A 26,425-nucleotide genomic window follows, 5' to 3' on the forward strand; every position below is an offset into this window, starting at 1 on the left:
CAGCATGATTTAATCATAATAAATAGGCACTTCAATAAAGTATATATTTACACTGGCTTTCTGAATGCTAGGGCATCACAAAGCAGTATGGCTTTATTACAATGGATGGAAGATGGCAACTACTTAGAACCCAGTGCCAACATGGATTATAACAAATCCAGTGAGTATTTTGTTTTTCAATTATTCATAGAAAATTTAATCCTGATTAAGTATCCTTGGGCAGGAATTCATGGGTAGTTGATGACTGAAACCAACATTTATTTGAAATGCTTCTGTTAATTTAATCTGTGTATATGGCTTAATTATGATTGAATCCTCAATGTAACAGAAATGAATTATATCAGGATTAAAATTCTACTACCACATCACCCATTCCATTTTCTTTGCCTTTTTTTTTTCCCCTTTAGAAGATGCAAGCCTGCTGTTTTAATTACCTTTACATTGCCACGTCTTCTAAGCTTCAACTACTGTTTAGACCTTCATTACTGGATGAACCTTTTAGTTATATTTATGAAAAAAAAAACCCAAACCCAACCAACCCACCCAATGAAAACAACAAAACCCCAAACAAACCCAGTATAAACCCTATTTTGATTTCCATCACTGTTTTAACCAGTGTGAACATCAGTTGCACAAAAAGGCTTTGCCTTTCCACCAATAGTAAAGTGTCTTGAAGTCAGTTGTGAACATTTTACACATGTTTTATAGAGGACTCTCTCGTGTTTCCCTGTCTTTCATACTTATACATTTTACAAAATTCATTTTCTGTAAAGCATGAAAATAAAATAACTTGTACTTGTCATTACATATCACACCAATTTCACAACTGGCCTATTTCAGACTTGTTTGAGCTTGTAGATGTTTTAATAACAGCATTTTATAACACTGTCAAACCTAGTACTGATATAAAGTAAGGACAGTGTTTTGTGTCTGTGAATGGGAGAGAAAAGGCTCATTGTACTTTTCTGTGATACAGCTCAGGACCACATCTACAAAAACAATATTTATAAAATCATTCAAATTATGGATTTTCCACTCAATGATACTTTTAACAGACTACTCTAGAAACCTTGTCAGACTAAAGGTCTGTGAAGTGCTCCGATACTGTCACTTAGTTTTCCAGTGAAATTAATGTATCACACCTGTATATTCAAGTTATTATTGCACATTTATTACATAATGTATTCTTCCTAAACACCTCAGAAGAGATGTCGATTTTTATGTCCAGAGGATACTGTTAGTGGCAATGTCACTGATGACAATGACGATACTTCCCAATATAGACTATGAGACAGAAAAAGTCTGTAGAGGATAACCATGGAGATGCACTGACACAGGATAACACCTATGGTAATAATCTAGAGACCAAAAGGAAAAAAAAGTAAAAAAAAAAGAAAAAAGAAAAAGAAAAGAAAAGTGAAAACCGCCCCACAAAACAACCCACAATGAATTTCTATTGGCATACTGTCTAAGTACTTGAGGTTTAACTTTAAGCCTTTTAATACTGCTGCAGTTACAAAAGATTTGAACATCAATCTCAAGCCCAGGATTCACTCTCACACCTGTGTGGTTTTATATCAGCAGATAGCCCTGGGCAAGTCATATAACCCTTCTGGCAGTCTCTGTTCTGGGGAATTTCAGACTTGCAATCCACCACCCATGCAGTTTCACAAGCAGAGGTGATATTTAAATATTCTATTCTTACAACAAACAGAGCAGGGGGGAAAAAAAAGAAAAAAAAAAAGAGGAAAAAAAAAGCCTGGAAATGCTTTGCATTAGCACACTCATGGAGCTGTGAGGACAGTGATTTATCAATCTCACTTAGTCAAATATGTTTTCAGTGCACGTCTTTCTAAATGTAAAAGATGTCTAAGGCAGTATTTATGAAACATACAACTATTTTTTCTGAGGAAGCAAAAGCTTTGTACAGGGAGTCTTTTAAAACATGCTTTTTCAACATTAAATGCATCATCAGTAAATACCCTATTTTTGTATTGAAGTACAATACAATATGAAAGAGCTGAAAAAATAAATCTAATAAATATGAGGCATTCATTCTTCTGACAAGCTGCCAGAGTCTGCAGAACTTGCTCTCAGACTGGCATCTTTTCTGCCATTGATGTCATGTGCAAAACACAAGGATTTGTGCTGTGTTAAAGAAGGAAACACAGCTAAACTATTGTAATTTAGAGGTTGTAGATACATGCAATCATTACACTTGCTCAAATGCAAGAGCAGAGCAATTGTACTCCCTCTTCAATAAGCTCAAAATTTCAAAACACTGTCAAAATTTCCTTTACTGATCTCACCTCCAGAGACTGTCCTCCTGCTCTGATGATGTTTTCATCAAGCAACAACTAAAAGCCTCTTCATTAGTTCCTCTAGAGGAACCTCTAGATTTCTTTTTCCTTTTTTTTTTTTTTTTTTAAACAAACACAGTATTTTACTATATATTTTTAGTGGAACCTTTTTATTTCCCTTATATATCCTCTACACAAATAAAAGCTCAATTTCTGAAAACATTTGCACACAAGTGCATGTATGTTTTCTCTATGTCTATAAACATAGAGGAAAAAAGCAAACTTTACCCTGGAATGAGTTAGTCAATGAGGATAGTAGTACACTTTGTCTAAACATGGCAGGCTTCACACTGTAGTTCTCCAGCTCCCAGTATGTTTCAGCAACTGAGAAGTCCAGAGTCCACCTTTGTTTTTAACTGTTTAAAGCTTACCAGCCAAACTACCTATCCGGACAGATTTCTTAATCTAAAGAATACAGTTCGCCTACAGGTTCCCTGACCTATTTAGCCAAACAAAGGTTTTAAAGGATGAAGACTAAAAAGCAAACAACAGCAACGAAAATCCACTGATTTATCTTTCTGCTAGCTTTGTTAAAAGAATCCCCAAGGTGTTTTTAATTAAAAAAGAAAACAAGCAAACAATAAAACAAAACACCCCCTCCATATTTTCCTTTGACTTCACAATATTCCCCCCTCCCTGCCTTAACCTAGAAATGATTACTCTTAGATGATTCAAACCCTGTATGCCTTTGTAAAATATGACTCACATTAGCATCAATGAAAGCTGTGTGACTAAGACTTTTCAAGTTGCTTTGGGGTCATAAGATTAACAGCCTAAGAGCATGAGTTTGCTAACAAACACTGAACATGAAGAACAACTACTATTCAAATTCCATCTCTTTTATCTTGCCCATACATACCTTTTCTCTTTGATATTCTCTGAATATTACAGCAATGGTTGCAAGACATGGGTGGCACAAAAACCAGAGAATGCAGGCCTGAAAGAGAAGATGAGTAGAAGTTATAGAATGACTACATGCCAGCTTAGAAGAAATGACAGTTAGAGGAACTGCATTTACATTTCTGTCTATTTTATGAACCCATTGTTTAATTTTTAATCAACAGAATGAAAACCACACAATGAAAGGTGGGATTACTGTTTAAAAAAGCTCTTTATGCCCTGTCAAATTAAAATGACTACTCAGAATACGATGACAGGGTGCAACTTAATCAAAATAGACACTTAAGCGTTAACTTTCTCATGGAGGAAAAGCGTTTCATGCTTCAGTCAACTGCATGTCACAATTATATTTACAGCAGAAGGGATCGGCTTCCCTGACGTAACCCATACTTTGGTGAAGGTGATATAGAACTCCCTTTTCAGCGTGCTTCTTTCTGCTGTGATGATCTGGTAAAGACCAGCAGCCAGTGACAAAGCCAGGCAAACTCTGAGGCCAATAAGCAGTCCACTTGCTAAGCCATGGTGTGAATGGTAGCTGTGGTGATTCGTATCTTCGAACTGCTCCCAAATTAATAGAAAGCTCTGGAAAACAACAGGAGCAAAGTACATTTAAACAAGGTTACAGTAGACCTCAGTTTATATTTGTATCATGGATTAAATTATCTGCACAACTGGTTGTGATCTACTCTGCTTGTTCGGGACCTTGCCACGTTGCACAAAAGTACCCTAGTGGGAACTACTTTTTGGCACTACTACTCTAAGTGCAGCTGGAAGGAGGAGAGTCTCACTTCTTGCATTCTGTACTTTTTAGAAAGTTTGATGAGTTACAGTTTCCTCTAATTTGGACAGGATAAATGCTGCACCTTAGCATAAGATCCAAAATCATCACCTAGTTAAACAGTGGCCTACTTAGCAGGAAGCCCACTGAAATGATTCCACAGAGCTACAGGGAGGTGTCTCCTTCCACTTGGGATCCACAACCTGTAAAGCTTGTTTCAAAGGCAGGCGACTACGCCTTTTCTTTCAAAATCCTAACAGGATTCACTTTTCTTTTCAAAGATGGGGAAGTAAGAGGGTGGTGCTGCTGCCCCTTTTATACAATAGCCTAAAGGCTCAAGCATTCACCCAGATTGAACTTAGATCTCCCACAACTCCCTTCTTTGCCTAAAGGAAATCCAACTCACATCTCCCACCTCCTTAGAGAGTGCAGCAACTGCCAGGCTATAGGCTGTTCTTGGGTGGGCCACTCTCCACCCCTTCTATTGAAGCTGTGCCATTGTGGAGAAAAGAATTCAACATGAGCTAGGTCAGAAACTGTGAACGAGTCTGACTCTGCAAGCAACTGGCATGAGAACTTCCTAAGGTCTAGGAAAGGCAACATCACAGGTTCCAAATGCTGCTCCAACATCTGGACAAATGCTCCAGCCAACAGACAACTGCATCATAATAGTAATTTTCCTTATCTCTCTGCACTGTATCTTATTTGCTGCAGAATCCAATTTTGTAGAAACACTGTGAGAAAGCTTATTGATAGACTTGCTATGCAAAAACAGATTTAAGAAGTGCCCAGTTTCTGAATCTTACTTGGGCAGAAGGCAGGCACATACCTGTTGCATAAAAAAAATGGGTCTTACTGAAGTGTATCATTTTAAGACTTTGGGAATGTTAATGTTAAAAATTAGAATGTCCATAAAGGTTAGACGCTCACAGCACTACGTAAGCAGTGGAATGGCATTTTAAGACATGAATATACACTGGAATCCAGTCCACCTACTGCACACATCTCACTTATACTTAGGTTTCAGGTACCTAATGAAGCAGGTTTTCTGAAGAAAGGTAGGCAAATTTGATTTATATGAGTAAGGTAGCTCTGAAGGCCTTCAGAAGCAGGCATTGTATGCCTCAATTTAGAAATCTAAATTAGTCAGATTCCTTTCTGAGCACATTCAAAGGCTCTCTCACTACATGAATTACACAAAGACAAAAAGGTTACTGATATTAACTTTTTTTTTTTTAATGTGTACTCCATCTGTGCCTTCTGAAGGTGGGTGTCCTTGAGCCTCATCAGTTGAGATAGGATTAGTTTCACTTAGAATATCATCAGGTAGCAAGCACTCCTGCGCTTTTTCCCTCCATTACCTAGGCCATGAAACAGCAAACAACTGCTATCATTTCAGTCAGTCCACACCTACCTGAATGGAAAATAGATGGGAGAGGGACAGATGTGAAGCATACATACATCTTGAACATCATTGATTACTAGTAAGCAATCCCATCGATGGGCTTCAAATATTCCCACTATAAAGCTCTGAGTAATTTCAAGCAAACATCTTCAAATGATCAAACTAGACTGAGAATTCTGTCAAGGATTAAGTGGCTGAAATAAATGGCTCCTGAAACCCTGAGATACGGGATAGTATTTGGTAAAGTTATGTTTACAGCACTAGTTTTGGCATGAAATTGATGATTTGCTAGCATAAAGGTTATTTCAGTCCAGGTAGAACATGCTCAGGCAATAAATAAGGTTCTACCAGTTACAGAATCGCTGCAGTCTTGTACAAAGCACTTTCCTTTTTAACATTTACACTTGGGAATAGTATTTAACTTCTCTGGACTGGACATACACCATCTGAGAAAATACCCCAACCCCTCTAAACAGCTCCTCTGTATATCTACATTCCCAACTAAAGCATGCATCTGGAAGAAAGAAATGTATGCTGATGGAGATGGAACTGTGACACTGCTTTAAGAAGAAACTTTAGGTAGATCCCCCAAAGACAGCTTACCTTGAAGGAACGGAGCTCAGAGGGTTTGAATTTTCCTTAACCTATGCCAGTAGTAACAGCAATGAAGGGAGCCACTTTCATGAGAAGATGACAAAGAACAGGAATAAAGGAATCATGAGAACAAAGTCCAAATCATCATGGGAAAATAGTGTCTGACAGGAAAGTATGCTCTGGACTAGCCCTTTAAAGAGTGTAAACTGTGCAAACAACACAGGAATCAGCTGATCAAAGACTATGTGTAGTGACAGTAATGTAAGATCACAGAAATCCATCTTCCTTCAGTTTCATTACTTAAAATAAGCAGAAGGCAGAAGCATTACAAGCAGAGATGGAATTGTCAGTGCAACAGACTGGAAACTGGAACAAAGTAAATGTGTCATTGCTCTTAGTAGGAGCCAGAACTGTTCTCACTCACCAGAGAAAAGCAGGATCCTATAAAAGCAAGTTTGTGCTATTGAGTGTTTCTAGGTTACACTAGATTAGGCAATCCATTCCTCAATAAAGGATGAGCTTTCAGAGGCAAGCATGATCTTGAAGTAAAAATCCCTTTGGCTGGCTATGCCTGAAAAATTAAGGTCAGTAAGCCCTGAGAAGTCCCTTACCTTGACCACAGAATCAGCTCACATGGCTGCGATACCAGGAAGAACCTGAAAAAACACCCAGACAGCAACGTACTGAAGTGGATATCAGTGACATTTTTTGGTCGGCAGTGAGCAGAGCTATGTTTGAGCTCTGAGAAGAAAGTGGGGGGAAATTTTTATTATTATCCAGAACGATAACTCTGTATAGTAGGCTGCAGACAAAAGAACTGAATGAGGCAGGTAGCTGAAAAGCTGACTTGCACTAGCTTTGTCCAACATTAAAGTCACACTGCTTCTTCACAGAGTGAAGAAGAATGACCAACTCCTTTATTTACATAACACATTGCTCAAAATGCCTGACTTCACCTGCACATATTTCTGACCTGTCTTGCTTCACAGGGGATAGCAACCACTATGCAGTACTGGTCTTCCTCTTCAAATGCTAGAGGAATGCTTGCCATGGACATCATCCCGATGTTCCAAATATACAAGCTGAAGCTCCACATCCATACAACGAGGAAGCAGACACTCCCTTTCTCTATGCCAACACTGACTTTATGGCAAGCCAAGACAATACATCAATCTCCAGTACAGGCAGGTTCTCATGGGACAGATCATCTCTGAGGCAAGGAAAAGAAGGAAGCAAGAAAGAAATGAAAATTAACAGCAAGGTGAAGTGAATTAACTAGCTGCTTCTAACCTAGTATCTAGTACTTGCGTATCTGATGCCAAGTAATGCCAGTACAGTAAAAAATGCTTTAGAGCAAGGTCAGAGGTATGGACAGACCTTTGGGGTGTACTTAAGAACCCACGTGATGTGTGACATCTAATGCAATAAAGATTTTATGTCATTTTAGTCAGGTTCAAAGTGATCAGCTATCTTTCTGTAATCACTACCTCCACTCTGATCAGCCCTGAAAAGTGAAACTGCTGAAGTCAATGTGATGCAAAGGCCTGCCATCAATAAAGTTCTGAAGAAGGTTTCTGTCTCAGCACTGGAGAGTGGAATCTTTAATGAATACAGAGTGGCCTGGGAATTTTTTGTTCTGAGGCTGGAATAAAGAACAAGCTAAGGCAAAGGGAGATGTTAAATGGCAGACTTGTGGCCTTTGCAGCTGCAAAGTAGCAGCATCTCAAAGGAGGGACAAGAGATTTGCTGACTAGGAGGCTGTGTCCACCCTGTACTGATGGTAACCTGTAAACACAGCCTAAGAAGTTGCTGTCATTTTTTGACAGAACAAAATGAAAACATCCACAGCATCAATACAAATCCTGAAAATTTGTCCAAGTAATTCAAACAAGTAGCAGACAAACAAGGTCAGATAGTTTGCCAGTCAAAACTGCAGTTAAGTTGAATAACATGTTTTCCCAGGCAGTCCACTTGCTTGACTTCCCTGAAGATGAGATAAGGACAGATAGTGTAGAACGTCAATAAAGCTAACATGGTTCAATCTCTAGCTGTGTTAGGGTAGTAGATGTGATTTCCAGCACCCTCCACAGCAAGTCCTTTGAATATCTGACTATTCACACAAATCTGACTGTCTTTTGACATGGGAGGAAGATGATTCTCCTGTAAGAATCTCTGGGAAAACGGAAGTTGTTCTATGTTTTTAAACATATGTTCTACATTTAAAAGTACTGATTGATTGTCCTGTTACAGCAGGTCCAAAACCTGTGTCAATCTAAACAGACCAGTGAACAACAGACTAACCCAGACGATGAAGTCTGGAGCTCGCTACCTTTGACAGAGGTGATGTGGTCTGGATCCTGCTCCTCTGAGCTCAACAGCCACATTCTGCATTAAGAGGAAAGCTGGCAGAAGGTATACCTTGTATGTACTGAAACATGAGATAGAAATCATCCCTTCCAGAAAGGGCAAGGGTAGTCATGGTGCCAGGGAACTTCTGCTGCAGACAGCAGATACTGAGGTGAAGGTGCAAAGTGACCCAGGCAATTACATACTCTCGACATCCGTATTCTGTTCCTACAAAACTGCTAAATCTGATGGTACCAGGAGGAAAGATGTGTTAGAGCTGTGACTTGGGGGTGAAAAGTAAGATAGCAAACTTTATGTCAGTGCTTCAGTGCTGCTCAAAAAGCCATCACAAATGTGTAACGGACTGGTGCTGGGGAAGCACCACATATTTATGGTACCTGCCCAAATTTTCACCCAAGTAACAACAAAAAAAAGGATCCAGCTGATGATAACAAGTGTCCTTTCTATACAGTAAAAAGGAAACAACCACCACCACCTTTCCAGTCTGAAGTGACAGACTTCTAACACACCCATTGGTATGTACAAGTGAAAAAGCATGAATAAAATTAAATACTTCAAAAGTCTTCTTTACTACCAGCATGTAAAATTTCTGGTGCTAGACGGGTGTCAAAGTAAGGTGGAATGAACCTATCTTTAAATTTCAACAGTTTCATTGGTCTTAATTGCCTTTGGTTTACACACTTAATTAGCAAGAAATGTCAGCTCCTAGCTGTTTTAGCAGTCCACTTATTTATTTTGGAAGCAGCACTAATTACAGACACAACTCAAATGGTACAAAATCTCCAGTATAATGTCTTCCTCATTACTGTCTCCAGTTTCTCCCTGCTCCTCTCTCAATAGCTTTCAGATTCTCTTGTCTTTATGCTGCGATTAAAAAAAATTTGTTTACAAAAGGTACTACCAGGGTTGGATGATCTCCATTACAATTTACTTTTAAGTTGCTAGTTTACTTGACTTTCTAATTTATACTAATGGAAAATATTTGAATGAAACTGTGTGTCAGACAATTTGTATATTTGCAAGACCAATCCTGTACATAAGCCTTTCAAGAATTCCCTTATATTGATTGAAAAGTCCATCAGACATCCTATTTGAGAAGTTCTAAGACAATGCTGAGAATTTTTTTTGGTGACAGTTTCTCACAGCAGCATTTCTTGTCTTTCATGATTCTTGTTGCTGCTCCCACAAAGTAGTTCACAACTCCTCAGTTGTACTGGCTACAGTTATTTCTAGGGCCACATTATAAATTAGGTCAGTAAAACAACTGTGATGAAATGGCCCTTCCCCCCCCCCCCCCCCCCCCCCCCAGTTGAGATCATTTCACCCATCTGGTTTACAGTATAATATCATGAACAATTGGCACAATCAGGAGTTCGGAAAACTGTGGGAACTTTTTAAGTGGTTTTACTGCTGAACAAACACACACTGTGGAGCTACACCTTAAATTGCTGAAGTAAAGAGAAGGTGTTGTTACCTATTAGACATTAGGATGCACATTATGCTGTGGGTTTTTTTTCCCCAGGCTTGATACTCCCTTCCTCATAAAATATTGAAATGAGTTGGTTCACGGTCTGTCATATTTAACAGCATCTGTGTACCTCAGTTTAAGAATGAAGATAAGATACTAACCTGTGTAACAACAACTACTACAGCAATGCCAGTAGATGTTGGAGTGGAGTCCCACTGAAGAGGCCTGCCATGAGATTTCTTCGTTCTGCCTATCGTCCAACCCATACACAGACTCAACAATAAATACAGCATTTGTATCTGTGAGACTATGTCGCACACTATTGGAAACAGAAGCAAAATAAAGTCACAATAAAAATATTTTTTTTTCTAAAGCAAAGAGGAACGTTCTATATACCCAAAAAAGAAGGATGGACATTTACACCTCTGCTATATGACCTTTAATTATAATTTTGATGTCAGTTTGACAAGCTAAGGTTGCTTTCCCACAAAATGTGGGTATTTTGAGTGGTTTCCAGTGACCAAACAGACCACTATCAGCTTTCCTTTAGTTATGCTGCAGTTCTGCAACAACATGGGCACAGTGCCACATCTTTCCAAATGCTGCTCTTGTGCCAGAGAAGTCTGGACTTAGGAGTCCATCTGCATAAACAGACTTATAAATACTAAAGAATTCTAATCATGTTCATCACACTGCAAATGTGAAACATGATGAAATGAAGTACTTTCTTGGTTCTGATTTTGTTGTTGCTGTTTTTGTTCAAAAATCAGGTAGCTGCATTGTACTTTAATTGCACTTTGTCCCAAGGATGCAGTAGCTTGAGACAGAAAGGACAAATATTGAGGACAAATTGCACTCTTAGATACTGAGAGGGGAATTTATAATGAATAACCCTAACAGAAACTTCATTTGGAACAACTTGCTTATATTCCATTTTATTAAATGCTTCATTTTGCTAAGTCCATTTTTAATGATTTTTTTTCTCTGTTTGGGAACAATTAACACATACTCTATAAAGTTGCATTCTTAATCAGCATCTCAAACCCAGGTTTGAAGCGCTATCTGAATAAAGAAAACTTCATGCTAGATTATATAAAGCCTTTACTTGTTAGCCTCATTGAACTACTTCTGGCAGTAGAAAGAATGGAAGACTTATTTCTGGGTGATTGTAAGCTTTAGACCTGGTAAGTTTTTGTCTAAACCTTATTGAACAATTTTCAAATTGATGTTTGGACTTGAGTGTAAAGCACCTCATTCTACTGGTGTAGCAAAGATGTACAACAAAAAAATGATTCTTGTAATATGTAAATTGCAAATTTGGTTCAAAAATTAGAGAGTGGACACTACACAAAACACTTTTCATCTGATTAGTATTTTAGGTCAAGTAAATTTGTTTCTTACTTGCAATTTTTGCTTACACTACCAGGTACATGAAAAATATTTGTGCGTCACAGAAGCAAATTTCTATTTTTATGCAGTTGGACTGTATTATAAAAGATAAATGTACTTCCACATTTACTACAAATATTGGCACAGAAAACGCTGTCATTGTACAAAGATTAATATGCAGCCAAAAGGACTGTGTCAAATGAAGCTCAGCTGTATTTCCCTGACACCAGCAATACTAGCAAGGTATGGATATAAAATAGACTTCAACACATTATTCCTGGAATATATCTGGTATTCTCACAGTTTAAATGCTTCTTTCTTAATGTTTAAGACACTTTCACTGTTTAAGAACTATCAGGAGCTTTTAGAAAATACAAAGTTGCTAATTCTTTAATGAAATGAACTGGCACTGATTTTGAGAAAAATCATCCTGGGATTATTTTACAGTGCTAGCTATGGAGTCATAGAGCTTGCTAGGGAAAATTGTTATGTGAACCCAAGGCCTGCCAAACCAGCATCACAAGTCCAAGCTGGAGAAATGGCTGAACAAATCTAGATGTTCTAGACAGCATTTTATTTTCTGTCACTCCTTAAGATAATTTGCCCTATAAGTTACAGCCGGGCATAGTAACTCAATCATATCTTGGATATAGATATTGTTCTGCTTGAGTGTGGTAACAGTTCAAATTGATTTCTAGATAACACAGTATAAGACAAAAATTCAGTAGTGGCTTTAAGCTTTGATATTACTGCATAGCCTGCCAAAAAGAAAGCAAGCTCAGAAAATGCCTGAAATTACAAATATTGTACAATACCCAGGGCCAGTGTAACACCACATGCTACTGAGCTGATACCATGTTTGTCCAACATCCTCACAATTCATCTACTTAGGCTGTTCAACAGGCATAATAGTATTATTTGATTTATCACATTTCAATCCTACCAGAAGCTAAAAGATAATTTTTTGTTATACATTATGCACTTGAGTGTCAGTATTATTTGTGCAATTTATGTGATTAACTTAGGTGATAAATGAGACTGAGGGTCAGGCCTTCATATATGGTAAAGAATAAATGGTGGTAGGAAAAGAGTAATTGCTTGGGGTAGCATCTGGACAGGGTTGTAGAAAGAAATTATGGCCCCACTGAAGTCAACAGAAATTTTGCCATTTACTTATAACTCAGGTTTCTGTTCTAAGAAAAATGTCAACACCTTCCATCTTTAAACTATGCTACTTGCTATCAGCCATTCCTCAGGACTGTAATTGACACTGAAGCTTTCCGCATTTTTATTACTTCTGCTCTTTTACCTTTTTTGGGGAACTACAATCCTTAAAAACAGTGGAAAAGGAAAATTCAATATTAAAAAATATTTTATTGCTAGTAAGTTTTGCTTTAAGCAACTAAAAGTGGGCTCTTCACTACAATACCTACACAGAAAATGTAGCATGCAGCTACTCTCTGAAGTTCTGGCTGGGTAGTTAACACTGGGTTTCTCACTGGGGAGGAGATATGACTACCTCCATATTCTCCATTTAATTTAAGTTCAGGAGACATGAGGGAAAGTTTAACAATACCGTTGCTGAGAAAGCTGCAAGGACCTGCTAAGTCAAATAGTTAAAACAAGAAGGAGGCAATTACTGTGGTGCCAAGTGCCATCAAGAGGCTGTTCGTTCCAACTGCAAGCTTCCAAACATGCTCTAGGAAGGAAAATATTTTTTTCTCCATATGCTGGTACTATCACAGAACGTTAGGGGCTGGAAGGGACCTTGAGAGATCATCTAGTCCAACCCCTCTGCCAAAGCAGGATCACCTATACCAGGTCACACAGGAATTCATCCTGGCAGGTCTTGAATATCTCTAGAGAAGGAGACGCCACAACCCCCCTGGGCAGCCTGTTCCAGTGTTCTGTCACCCTCACTGTGAAATAATTCTTCCTCCTTTTTCCATGGAACTTCCTATGCCTCAACTTCCTGCCCCTTGTCCTGTCATTGGGCACCGCCAAGAAGAGCCTGGCTCCAACCTCTTGGCATTCACCCTTTACATATTTATAAACATTAATGAGGTCACCCCTTAGTCTCCTCTTCTCCAAGATAAAGAGCCCCAGTTCCTTCAGTCTCTCCTTGTAAGGAAGGTGTTCCACTCCCTTAATCATGGGCAGAGTCCAACGGCATGAGATTTAACACATCCAAGTGCCGGGTTCTGCACATTGGCCACAGCAACCCCATGCAGAGCTACAGGCTGGGGTCAGAGTGGCTGGAGAGCAGTCAGGCTGAGAGGGACCTGGGGGTGCTGGTCGACGGTAGACTGAACATGAGCCTGCAGTGTGCCCAGGCAGCTAAGAGGGCCAATGGCATCCTGGCCTGCATCAGGAACAGTGTGGCCAGCAGGAGCAGGGAGGTCATTCTGCCCCTGTACACTGCACTGGTTAGGCCGCACCTCAAGTACTGTGTCCAGTTGTGGGCCCCTCAGTTTAGGAAGGATGTTGACTTGCTGGAACGAGTCCAGAGAAGAGCAACAAAGTTGGTGAGGGGTTTGGAACATAAGCCCTACGAGGAGAGGCTGAGGGAGCTGGGGTTGCTTAGCCTGGAGAAGAGGAGACTCAGGGGTGACCTTATTACTCTCTACAACTACCTGAAGGGAGGTTGTAGACAGACGGATGTTGGTCTCTTCTCCCAGGCAAGCAGTACCAGAACAAGAGGACACAGTCTCAGTGTCCGCCAGGGGATGTTCAGGCTGGATGTTAGAAAAAAGTTCTATACAGAAAGAGTGATTGCACATTGGAATGGGCTGCCTGGGGAGGTGGTGGAGTCGCCATCACTGGAGGTTTTTAGGAGAAGACTTGACGGGGTACTTGGTGCTGTGGGTTAGTTGCTTGGGTGGTGTTGGATTGGTTGATGGGTTGGACGCGATGATCTTGAAGGTCTCTTCCAACCTGGTTTATTCTATGTATTCTATGTATTTTCGTGGCTCTGCACCGGATTCTTTCAAGCAGTTCCCTGTCCTTGAACTGAGGGACCCAGAACTGGACACAATATTCCAGATGTGGCCTCACTAGGGCAGAGTAGAGAGGGAGAAGAGCCTCCCTCAACCTGCTGATCACAACCCTTCTAATACACCCCAGAACGGCATTGGCCTTCTTGGCCACAAGAACACACTGCTGGCTCATGGTCAACCTTCCATCCACTAGGACCCCCAGGTTCTTTTCCCCTTCACTGCTCTCCAGCAGCTCAGTCCCCAACCTATAGTGATACACTGGGTTGTTCTTTCCCAGGTGCAAGATTCTACACTTGCCCTTGTTGAACTTCATCAGATTTCTCCCTGCCCAGCTCTCCAGCCTGTCCAAGTCTTGCTGAACGGCAGCACAACCCTCTGGTGTGTCAGCCACTCCACCCAGTTTGGTGTCATCAGCAAACTTGCTGACAGTGCTCTTGGTTCCCTCATCCAGGTAGCTGATGAATATATTGAATAGTACTGGTCCCAGAACTGACCCCTGAGGGACTCTACTAGTTACAGGCCTCCTACTAGACTCTGTCCCATTGATCACATCTCTCTGACTTCTTTCCTTCAACCAGTTCTCAATCCAACTCACTACCTGATCATCCATACCATGCTGCCTCAGCTTAGCTGCAAGGATGCTGTGGGAGACAGTATCAAATGCCTTACTCTGAAATCAAGATAAACCACATCCACTGCTCTACCACCATCTATCCACCTGATTATGTCTTCATAAAAGGCTATCGGGTTGGTCAGACATGACTTCCCCTTGGTAAAACCAAGTTGACTGCTCCTAATGACATTCTTGTCCTTGATATGCCTAAGAACAGTGCTGAGCATAAGTTGCTCCATCACCTTTCCAGGGATGGAGTTGAGGCTGAGTGGTCCAGTGTTACCTGGGTCCTCCTTCTTACTGTTTTTGAAGACCGGAGTGATACCTGCCCTCCTCCAGTGCTGAGGCACCTCTCCTGTCTGCCATAACTTACCAAAGATGATGGACAGTGGTCTGGCAATGACCTCAGCCAGCTCCCTCAGCACCCCATCAAGACCCAGGGATTTATGGATGTCCAGATGACTTAACTGTTCTCTACTATCCAATGCTATTTTCACTACCACAGTACTACTTTCTTGGGGTGCTTCAAGCTAATCAAAAGGCAATGTATTTTCTTAGAAAGAATCCTCCAGTGGTTCAAATGTGAGAAAAAAATAGTAATAATTAAAAAAAGCCCTAACAGTAATGTTTAACCCTGAAGAATCCATGAATAGTGCATTCTGAGAAGGAATGTTACAGGAAGTTAGTTCCATTGAGAACCCAGAATATCTATACAGAGCGGCGAAAACCACTCTGTTAACAGATTTTTTTTTCATCATTCTAATCAGATCACTTGTGCTTTAAACTACTTACTTTTCCATTACAATCAACATTAAGTTTGCTGGTGAAATGACAAACTCCATAAAACACGATTAAGATTCCTAAAAAAGCTTTGCTACTCGAAATCATGCAAATTTAGCAACCCCCTTCAAAGTATTGAAATGGTTACTCATGTGACAGGCATGTATTTAAGTGCTTCTAGGAAGGAATCTTCAGACAAAAACTACATCCTTTAAAAATCCTAAACGATATACAATTGTGTAATTTTAAATACAATTACTGAAAACATAGAGAATAAAACTTCTTTTTCCAGAAGAGCAACTTTTAGTATTTTATAGCAAAAAAATCTGGTGATATGGCCCATGATCATAATACAGTCCAACAACAGTATCTGCTGCTAATGTATTATACAGATTAATGTGTAGGAATTAGTAGACAAGCACACTCACATTCTGCCAGACTTCCCATAAAAGGTGCTCCTATTCCATCTTTGGAATAACTGATAAAAGAATAAAAACATGATACTTAAGTAAGTGAGGTTTACATGCATGTTCTCTCTTCAATGTACATTTAGGCTGAAAACTCAGTCCTATGTTTTGTCACAACACAGGAAAATCTTGTACCAATCTTTACAACACAGTGTTCTTTAAATCTTAAGACTGAAAGCAAAAATAAGCAAAGATACCTTGAGAAATGCAGGTAGTTGGCAAAAGCTGAACCAGCCTGCAACAACAATGCAATTGTCAACACCTTTAACACAGTATGCATAGGCCCATGCTTCTTAATTGTTTGCCATAGGGATTGTGCATATATGCAAGCAGTTACGAAGTATGCCAGGACAAGCAGGAAAAAGAATTCATGTAATCCTGTGGGGAAAAAAAAATTAATACAGCTTAGATTTTATAAAGAAATGTTGCTACCAGCTGTAAATAACTAAAACAAAGTATGGTTTTTATATAATCACAGAGAAATACTTCATAACTGTCACCCAAAAGTGGCAGTACAGCTAAAATGAGTAAATCCTAGCCTATTTTATCTAAGAAAGTCAGTGAATTTTTCCCGAGAGCTGATTATTATTTGATCTGACAAAGTATTCTTTTTTATTCAGCACTATCTTTTCTGAGTGTAGGAGAGATTCTCTTCAAACGCAAATAGCTTTGTAGCAATTGCTGAACTAGGATAAAGTGGCATAGTTTCTTGAGAAACAGAAAATAATTGTAGGCCATTTGATCAGTCAGAATCATTTATTAAAGGACTCATTTCTAACTCTTCTTTTGCTTCAGTTTCAAAGGCACAATTTGAAATTATAGAACTGTGAAGAGACTTCTGCTGAATGTATTTAACCACTGGGTGTCACTATTCCTCCACATAAAATAGTCCAAAACCCAGAGCTGATCAAGACAGGAAACTTTTAGATAATGGAAAGAAACACAGCACAGAGAAGAGTAAGTTCATGGAGCTGATTTTTTTTTTTAACCAATCTGAGCAATGTCCTAAGTTTTTGGCATTATTTACAAAACAGAAGTCCTGTAATTTTCAATCTCTCAGCGCTACAGAATCACAGAACTGCAGAGGTTGGAAGAGACTTTTCTGATCATCAAGTTCAACTGGTCACCTAAAGCTTTGCAATCCCACCACTACTGCTAAGTTACTACTACTGAACCATGTCCCTAAGTACCACATCCATATGTCTTCTAAATACCTCCAGGGATAGTGACCACCACCTCCCTGGGCAGCCTGTTCCAATGGCTGATAAACCTTTCTGTGAAGAAATTTTTCCTAACATCCAATCTGAACCTCCCTTGGCAAAACCTGAGGCTAGTTTGTCTTGTCCTGTCATTTGTTGCATGTGAGACCAAACCCCACCTCCCTCCAACCTCCTTTGAGACAGTTGTAGAAGGCAATGAGGTCTCTCCTCAGCCTCCTCTTCTGCAGAATAAACAGCCCCAGTGCCCTCAGCTGCTCCTTCTAAGACTTGTGTTCAAGGCTCTTCACCAGATTAGACACTCTTCTTTGGACATGCTCCAGCAATTCATTGTCTTTCCTGTAGTGAGGGGCCCAAAACTGAACAGAGTGAGGTGTGGACTCACCAGTAGCAGGGAGGGAAGTAGTGGAGGCAATCACATCCCTAGACATGCTGGTCACACAATTCCTGCTACAAGTCAGGATGCCATTTGCCTTCTTGGCCACCGAGGCACTCTGCTGGCTCATAGTCAGGTGGCCATCAATCAACACCACCAGGTTCCTCTCCTCTGAGTAGCTCTCCAGCCACTCCTCCCCAAGCCTGTACTGTTGCATGGGGTTGTTGTGGCCCAAGTGCAGCACTTGACACTTCACCTTACTTCACCTACCATTGCCCTCAAGCCCATCTATCCAGACTGGGAAATACTTAGTAACTGTCACACAAAAATGGTGACAGAGCCTTCTTGCCCTCCAGCAGATGGGACATGTCCACCCAACTTGGTCTCCTCTGCACACCTACTGAGGGTGCACTCAATCCCCTAATTCAAATCATTGATAAAGATGTGAAACAGAACCGGCCCCATCACTGAGCCCTGGAGAACACCACTTCTAACTGGCCCCCAACTGGATTTAATTAACTCCATTCACCACAACTCTCTGGGTCCAGCCATTCAGCCAGTTCTTTACCCAACATAGTGAGTGCTTGTCCAAGCCATGAGCAGTCTGTTTCTCCAGGAGGATGCTGTGGAAGACCTTACTAAAGTCAAGTAAGGTAGGTAACAGCAACTGCCTTTTCCTCATCAACTAGGCAGGTCACCTTGTCATAGATCATACTGGTCAAACAAGACTTGCCCTTCATTAACCCATGTTGCTGTCCTGTGCATGATGCATAATGTCACTCAGTAAAATGCTTCCCTGACGACCTGGATCCTGAAAGTTTTTTCTACGTTCTGGAAGATTTGGAACCCATCATAGGAGCTCCCAAAGGGTCAAAGGCAGTAAGATGTAAGCAAAAAGGGCAAACAAACATTTCTCACAGGAAACTTAGTAATTCCCTCCCCAACCTTCCTTGAAACTGATGCCCACAGAATCAGATTCTGAACAATGTTTATCCTCCAGCAGCAAAACAACTCTGCTAAAGACTTCCAACCAGCTCCACCCAGAGACGAGAAATAGAACACTTATACCCATTTCAATATCTATGTTGAAAAACATTACAATACAATGAGTTCTGAATTGTTGCTAGTGCCATAATTTCCATGGCTCAAAGTAGTAATTTTTGGCATATATATAGTGAAATGGAGAAAAAGAGCATAAAGTAATGAAAACAAAAATTTCAGGGCCACTCTACTTCTCTTCTATACCTATATGAAAGCATGATTTGTGAATCACGAACCCATGCATTTTAGATGAAATCTCTTACGCTTTCTGCTTCAAAAGACACTCACCGAAGTTGGCAAAGATTCTGGACATAAGGTATTTCTCACCCATATGGGTATACACAGAAAACTCCTTAGGAGAGCCAACTAAATTTTAATAAACATTAACAATATTGAATAGAAAGCTCCTTCCAACCAAAGACAAACTGTGGATGATTGCCTTGAGACCAAAAGGGTTTAAGAGAAAGTTGCACTGAAATACAACTATACAAAAAAATAAATAAATAATACCAGCAGGGTAATATCAGCCTGGTCTATTTAAGTTTCCCAACTTTCAACTTATGAGTAGCATATGTATCTTAGTTTGAAATATCTAACTTCAAAGATCTTCAAAGCACTGTTTACCTGTTTAGCTTGCCCTTAGAAGGGAACTAGTACCATATCGTATGTAAAAAATCCCTACTGTATAAAATGATAAAAGATTACTTGCCACGATCAGAAGTCATACCTCCTCATCCCTCAAGGCAAACATCTTAATCACAAAAGTTACAGCCTTAAGTTCTTTCCTGTACTTTTCTTTTAGTCCATTTTAACTTCTGAGATCTCCTGTGTCAGGCCAGTTTTAGTAACTGAAGTACAACCTATATTGAACCATCTTTATGTACCTTTTAGGTACCTGAATGAAAGAACCAAGAAATGAAACTGAATATTCTGATACCCTTGCATACCTCTATGAAAAAATGACAAACATTATTCCCCAGAGAAAGAGAAATAGGAAATCCTCCTCAGTTCTTTTAAAGTAGACTCAGGCACTTAACTGTGTAACTTCAGGATTCCATAGTGCAACTTCTGTGTTTGTTTAGTTTGGAAACAACTGAGAGGGGATTGTAACATTACCTAAAGGGCAGGTGTCAAGAGGATGGGGACAGACTTTTTCAGTGGTGCCCAGGACAAGGGGCATTGGCCACAAACTGGAATACAGAAATTGCTATCTGAACATAAAGTAAAACTTCATAACTAAGAGGGTACTGTAGCACTGGAACAGGTTGCCCAGAGGGGCTGTGGAATCTCCTTTGGAGACTTTCAAAACCCACCTGGATGCAATCCTGTGCAACCTGTTTTAGGTGAACCTGCTTTAGCAGGAGTGGTTGGACTTGATGATCTCTGGAGGTGCCTTCCAACCCTTACCATTCTGCGATTCTGTGATTCATAGCAGCGATGCAGGTTTAAATTCTGAATAAACAGAGGTGTTTCTCTGCAGCTGTGGAAGACATGGCATATACAGCTCATCTTGTTTCCTTCTTACTAGATCTAAATATGTGCATTCAATACATTGATGCACCTCCTCACATAGCATGCAAGCTGTTCAGAGTTCTGCTTCCAAATCTTACAAAATTAATATAGAGCTGAGATGCCTCTCTAGAAGGCTTGTACACCACTTCAAGGGCTGCATGTTATCTTATGGCTGCTTTGTGGCTTGATTTAACACAATAATGTTACTATTGCTTTGTGAAAGTAAGTAAATTATTTCACTTCTGGATACAAAATTCACCAAATAAAACCTACCAAGTCTGTAGATTAAGAAGCACAGTTAAGAAGTTAAAGAGATGGGTAACTCAATTATAAGCTAAGAAAACCAAATTATTAACAGCCATACTTTCTTATAGATTCTGCTAAATATTTCAGTGAATATTTTCTTCCCTTCAAAAAGGAGTTGCCTTTGTTCCCTCTATACTCTTCTGAGACCAAGAATGTCAGCAGGGAATATGATTCTGAGCATAGCAAGTAGGTTCATTCTGGGTATGTAGGTTAAATCTGTAGTGGAAGGCAGAATAAGCCTATTGGGCTCTTCCTTTTTACAACAAATTGAGGTTAGTGGCATGCCGTTGAGGCCTCCCAGTGAAGCTAAGCACTGCAATGAAGCATACATCAGGCTGGTATCTTTAGTTACTTCTGGAAGTTTTTGTGTGTAACAAAATTAAGAATGGTATTTCTTAAATAAAATCAGGACTGGCAAATAACTCATGTGCAGTCTGTGACTGAGATACTTCGAAAAACCTAAACACTGAACCTAAATTGTACTGGCAAAATGTTTTATTGTGCGTGTACTCGTGTTGCACAGAATCAAATTTTACACAGCTAAGGGATTACATTTAAATTACATCATTTAAATCAGGGATTAAATTCCCATTCAAGCAGCAGCTTACAGTTTCAACATGGGAGAAATGCCTATCAGCAAAGGTGTTAACACTATTATTCCTTGTGTGGCTATACTTCCACTTAGTCAAGTTTTGGAAAGTCAGTCTAGAAAAAGGAAGGTTTACTCTGTAATGCCAGCAAATGAATTAAACTTTATTGTCCATGAGAAAATATAGAGTATGAAATACAAAAGACTCTCCTATTGATTCTCCACACTTTTCCAAGCATACCAAGTACTGATTTGTTTGTGTGATCAGATCCTTAACTTACAAATCTGATTTTAAGAAAAAAAATCTTACCAGATTCCCCTGCGCTAAAGTGATCTAACGGATTCCCATCTGCGTCTGGGTTTAGTAAGACCATTTCAAACTGAATATCCTCGGATTCAGAGTAATTCTCCTCGCAGGTGAACTTGTCTACATAAAACACATACCACGTTTCTGGATAAGGAATCTGGGATACTGTCAGATTTTGCTCTGTATGGTTCACAGCCACTTTGGAAACAAACGAACAACAAAAACAGGAGTAGATATTCAATCAGTTGAGTTTTAGAAAATCAGTCTATGAATTAAGATAAAATTTAAATCCACAGTATTATGTACAGGCTATAAACTACATGCAGTATAAACCAGTCTTTGTTTTGAAAACTAGCCGTAAAACCAGAGACCAGAATTCCAGTTTAATCTTTTGTTTCCAGTAAGTGCAGGCAAGGGTCGGTGAGGATATGTACCGCATTCCATCTCTCAGCTTTTGGCTTCACTGGGAGGGTTCCTTTCTTCTAGAGGCCAGTAACTGCGGCAGATTGGAACAGCCACATGTGAGCCTGGTAAACTGCAACACGCAAGCTTTCAAGGTGTATCTTAGCATATTTGACAGCTTCTTCCCCAACATTAATTTCAACTGACAGCTAAGGGTTGAGATCATTGCCTAATAAAATTGCGTATTTCACATCAAATGGCATCTAAAACCAACTATGTAAGAGACATTATTTCATCTGCTCACTGATCTTACCACTATTTTTCCTAAAAGAAACTGTTAACTAAGCACAATCTCTTAAAAATAAACATTTGCTGCAAATTAAACCTGTAGCCCTATATGTTTGAGTAAAACTGCAAGTAATGTAAGTACTGTTACACTGATTACTGAAATCCAGTGCTGATTAGCTCAGCCACAAATGAAAGTCATCTCTGTAGAAAAAATAACAATATAGTAACTAGACTGTAGATTAATTCTCCTTAATAATTTGACAATAAGAGAAAAATGTCATAAAAAATGTACAATATGAGCCATTTCTGGGTTTTTATGCCTTTCTAGATAAAAAAGCTGCAAACATACACACAAAACCACCTTTAGCAAATTCATTATCTCTAAATATTTTGCAGACAAAATTTAAACTAATTTCTAAATTGAAGCCTACCTCTGAAAAACCTTTATGTAATTTAAATACACTTGTTTTGACTTATACTTTCTGTTCTCTCATGGCATGAGCTGATCAACATTAGGATCCAGGAAGAAATGTATGGGATATATCTTTGCAGCAACTGTCATGATGTACAGATATGGACAACACAAGAACTAAAAAGAAAAACGAAGTCTTCAAACACAGGCTATTGGGCTTCTGTAGGTGATACCAAATATGCATTCTATTCTGGAGCTACATATTTTATCAATCAAATACACAAAGTTAAACAGCTCCCGTCAAAAAAATGCATCTCACAGGGATGGCTTCACTCTCCATTTCAATTCTCAGCTGAGTTCTGATACAGTGTTATTTGCATCGAGACTTAGAATCACACAGAGCATGTTTAATCAGTTTTCCATCAAAGATGAAAACTAAACCACAAGAAATAAAGATAAAATAAAAATGGAATTGATTTTGCTCAAGATTAGCAAACAGAACCAATTCACCCTGTAGTCACGATTCCTACATGCAGCAGAAAACAGCAAGCATACTGCTGTGACAGACAGGAGTGGCAGACCAACTGCTGGCCATTTCAGCAGCACTTCATATTCAGTTCGGATCAAGGGTAGGGGAACTGCATCCTTAAAAATGGCACCCGTGTAAAGTTTTCTTACAGCGTGTTCCTGGAGGTAATTTGTTAACTCTAGGGATTCTGGTGGCACAGAGGAAATGCATTTAAGAAATAAGCTGTATTCATTTAAGATACATTTGAATTAAATTTCTGACATTAATTTAGTTTATTAAAGGAAAATACATGCTCTAATTAGATTTAGTAATAATATGATCAATAATTGGTGCAAAAGTTATTATTTCATTATGTTTGTCTTCCACTGAATGCTCCATTTAGATAGATACTCAAGTAAAGCTTTATCCTGATTAGCTCATCTTCAATACTGTATTAAAAATTCTCTAAAATGTTTTGTATATCAAAGCATGACAGGCTTATGCTGTCATGAAAATAAAAGACTCTTGTCTTTGAAAAATGACATTTCCATGGAACTAGAGAACAGAACTCTCCTGACAAATGAGAAATATTCCTTCATAAAAGAACAGACAAGAAGATAATCTACCTAGTATGTACTGCTGTAATTCTCAGTTCAAATATTCTAAACATGAAAACAAGATTCAATGATGAACACCAAACTACAAAACTAACAGGGGAAAGAAAAACTTAAAATAGAAGCAGCAAAACACGTTAATTTTCTCAGATGACCTTAACAGACAGGAGAAAAAAAAAATAACCAAAACAAAACTCCAAACAACAGAGAAAAAAGCTTTGCAGGTATAAAGTTACCCTTTTACTGTCTGTCTGGGCTACACACTCCCAACTCATAACCACTTACTTAAGAAACTAGAGGCAACTGCAGCAGGCTCCATCAGTTTACCTCTAAATTTGTTTCATTCCACTGCAATAAAGGTCACAATTCAAACTGTACATTTGACTTTCTCAAGAATCTTGATTCTCAAGTTCTTTAGTTTCACATTACAACGGTAATCTTTGTGAATTCTTTCAAATATTCAATGCAAACCTTTTTTTACAGAAAAGTCTGAGATTAAAAAAGGTTTTTTACTTCAAAACAGAGTTGAAAAAATCTCTTTATTGAATGAGTAATGAAAACTTCAGGCAAATGCATCCCCTTTCTGAGCTGTGGACAAGTGAATGCATGAGACTGGGATTGGTCGTGAAGTTTGGCTATTTATATGTTAAAGTCATCATGTGTCATGGACTGTTCATTTTCCAATAAACTAAATCGTAACTTGCAAAGTCTTCTGAAATGATGCAAACAAAGCAATTTTATTTCCTTGTAATAATTTTTAATTACAGAAGGCTGAAGTTCTGCTTTTACTTAAATTGACGCAAAGCCCAAATTCATTGAATATTCTGAATATGCACCTAAGAGGGGTCTACATAAACAACTTAATTCATAAGAAGAAAGTAGCAACTCACTTGTCAGCTGAGCTTTAGAGAACCTCTCTGTACAGCTGTGATCCTGGATACTGTTTTGCACCTTCTGCCATTCCTGTGCTTGAAACAGGTGAAGTCTAGCTGCTTTTGTCACAGCTACTGCTACGTTCTTGACTCTGACACACAGAACAGCATGGTCACCTTGATATTTAAAAAATAAAATCAACTATTCTGCCTTCATGTCAGTTACAAACAAAAAAATAGCATAGTATAATTTTTTGTAAGTAGCAACACTACCACCTCACTTCATTTCTTCAACTTTTACCACTACTTCTTGTAGAAACCTTTACACTCTTTCAGAAATAATTTCTATACATGTCATTAACTTACTACTGCATACATAGTTCTTTATGATGGTGCTTAAGTAAACCTTCACCCTAACCCAAATGTCATTAACTTTCTCTACTACTAACAGCCTCCCCTCTCCTGCCCTTTTTAAAAATAGATTTCCAGATAACGTTTTCCTTCATCCCACCTCACATGTTATTTTCTTAAGTTCAAATAAAGATGATGCCTCAATCAGTCTCAATAACTGGTTCAAAGTCTAGTATTTTATGACCTTTGAGCATCACAGGGTAGCTCTTGAGTCTAGTACAAGGGCTGTGTCACATTTTCCTTCATTCCATTATTTTCTTGCAAACACACTCATACTGCTCCTCCAATCTGGAAGAAAGCCTGCATAAGTATTATCTTTCTGGTTGTCTTTTGCAGCATTCAGTAAAACTCTTTGGCCATGAAGTTAGCTGAGAAAATAGTCTCTGAAATGCTGAACATACTGGAAAAGCATGCTGACCAGCACAGCCTCATTATATATGGCACTCACCACACTCGCATACATCTCTTTCATAAAAGTAAAACTTCTGTGGTGAGGAAAGCTATTTACAACCTGTATTTCTGCAGTGCCCATTCTAACAGGATTCTAGCCCACTGCTAGGCCTCTTAAGTAACAAGGAATCAATAACTTAGGAAAGACAAAGCCATTGGGAGTAATCAGGTGCAAAGTTACATTCTGATGCATGTTGACCCTGAAAACACCCAGGGAAGCGAAACGAACAGGCCCTTCTCTCATGTGGTGGCAACCCAGAAATGCATGTGAAAGTCAAAATGCCTCTGCTCTCCCAGGTAACCCTGTCACATTGGACTACGGGACACGAAGCGCTGCACTTTTCCACCCACTGACAAACAGCGGCGTTGTTTAATGTAGCACGATGTGCTGCTACCAGCTCTGCCTCGGTGCAGCCCTGCCTTGGCCCAGCCGGGTCCCGCTTCTGGCCAAGCTCCCCATCACGCCACTTCCCGCCGCTGCCCCAGGCTCCTCACCGCCCGCAGCGCCTATCAGACTTGTTGCACACCCCGGCGGAAGACGGGCTTGCCCCGCTGCCCACCGCCGCTCCCCGTGCCCCTCGGCCAGCAGCCCTAACGGTTCCCTCGGCGCCCCAACGGCTCCTCGCCCCCCTCGCTTCAGGACGGCGGACAGGGACTCTGCGGCCAGGCCGCGCGGCCGCTCGCTCCCCCTCTTTCCCCTCCCTCGAGCACCCACCGTGGAACTGGAAACGCGCCACGGGCCGCCAAGGCTCCAGCCGAGCGGCGGCACTGACGAAGCCGCCTCGCAGCGTCTTGCCCCCAGCGCCCCACCAGCCGGCGGCGCACAGGAGCCACAGCAGCCACCACCTCATCCTCGGGCCGCGTCGCCAAAAGCTACCCCTCACCCCGCCCCAGGGGCTCGCGCCGCCGCGTCACGTGACTCGGCCCTCCAGATTACAAGCGGGCGCGGGACATGGGAGTGGGAGGGCGGGAGAGGAGAGAGAACCAATGGAAGCCGCGCGCC

The 26,425-nt window shown here is 40.0% G+C and overlaps 1 protein-coding gene across 1 annotated transcript; it reads right to left on the reverse strand.

Moving 5' to 3' along the window:
- Positions 1–718: 718 nt before the first annotated feature.
- On the reverse strand, positions 719–26,311 carry GPR180 (G protein-coupled receptor 180). The gene is made up of 9 exons (XM_054163113.1): positions 26,138–26,311; positions 24,580–24,738; positions 21,469–21,663; positions 16,315–16,495; positions 16,079–16,128; positions 10,034–10,191; positions 3,651–3,842; positions 3,220–3,297; positions 719–1,358 (listed from the first exon to the last, which is right to left on the reverse strand). The coding sequence occupies exons 1-9, from the start codon at positions 26,271–26,273 to the stop codon at positions 1,200–1,202; spliced, it is 1,308 nt and encodes a 435-aa protein (XP_054019088.1). The 5' UTR covers positions 26,274–26,311; the 3' UTR covers positions 719–1,199.
- Between the last annotated feature and the right edge of the window lie 114 nt (positions 26,312–26,425).

The sequence above is a fragment of the Dryobates pubescens genome, chromosome 7 (genome assembly GCF_014839835.1).
Source record: "Dryobates pubescens isolate bDryPub1 chromosome 7, bDryPub1.pri, whole genome shotgun sequence".
NCBI classification, from domain to species: domain Eukaryota; kingdom Metazoa; phylum Chordata; class Aves; order Piciformes; family Picidae; genus Dryobates; species Dryobates pubescens.

Bases quoted from the DNA above. Each gene is read 5' to 3' on its own strand.
- GPR180 (XM_054163113.1), bottom strand. From the start codon at position 26,273: ATGAGGTGGTGGCTGCTGTGGCTCCTGTGCGCCGCCGGCTGGTGGGGC. The intron at 3,843-10,033 runs GTTAGTATCTTA...GTTGTTTTCCAG, and splicing joins TAGTAGTTGTTGTTACACAG to AGCTTTCTATTAATTTGGGA. The intron at 3,298-3,650 runs GTATGGGTTACG...CTTCTCTTTCAG, and splicing joins TCTATATCACCTTCACCAAA to GCCTGCATTCTCTGGTTTTT.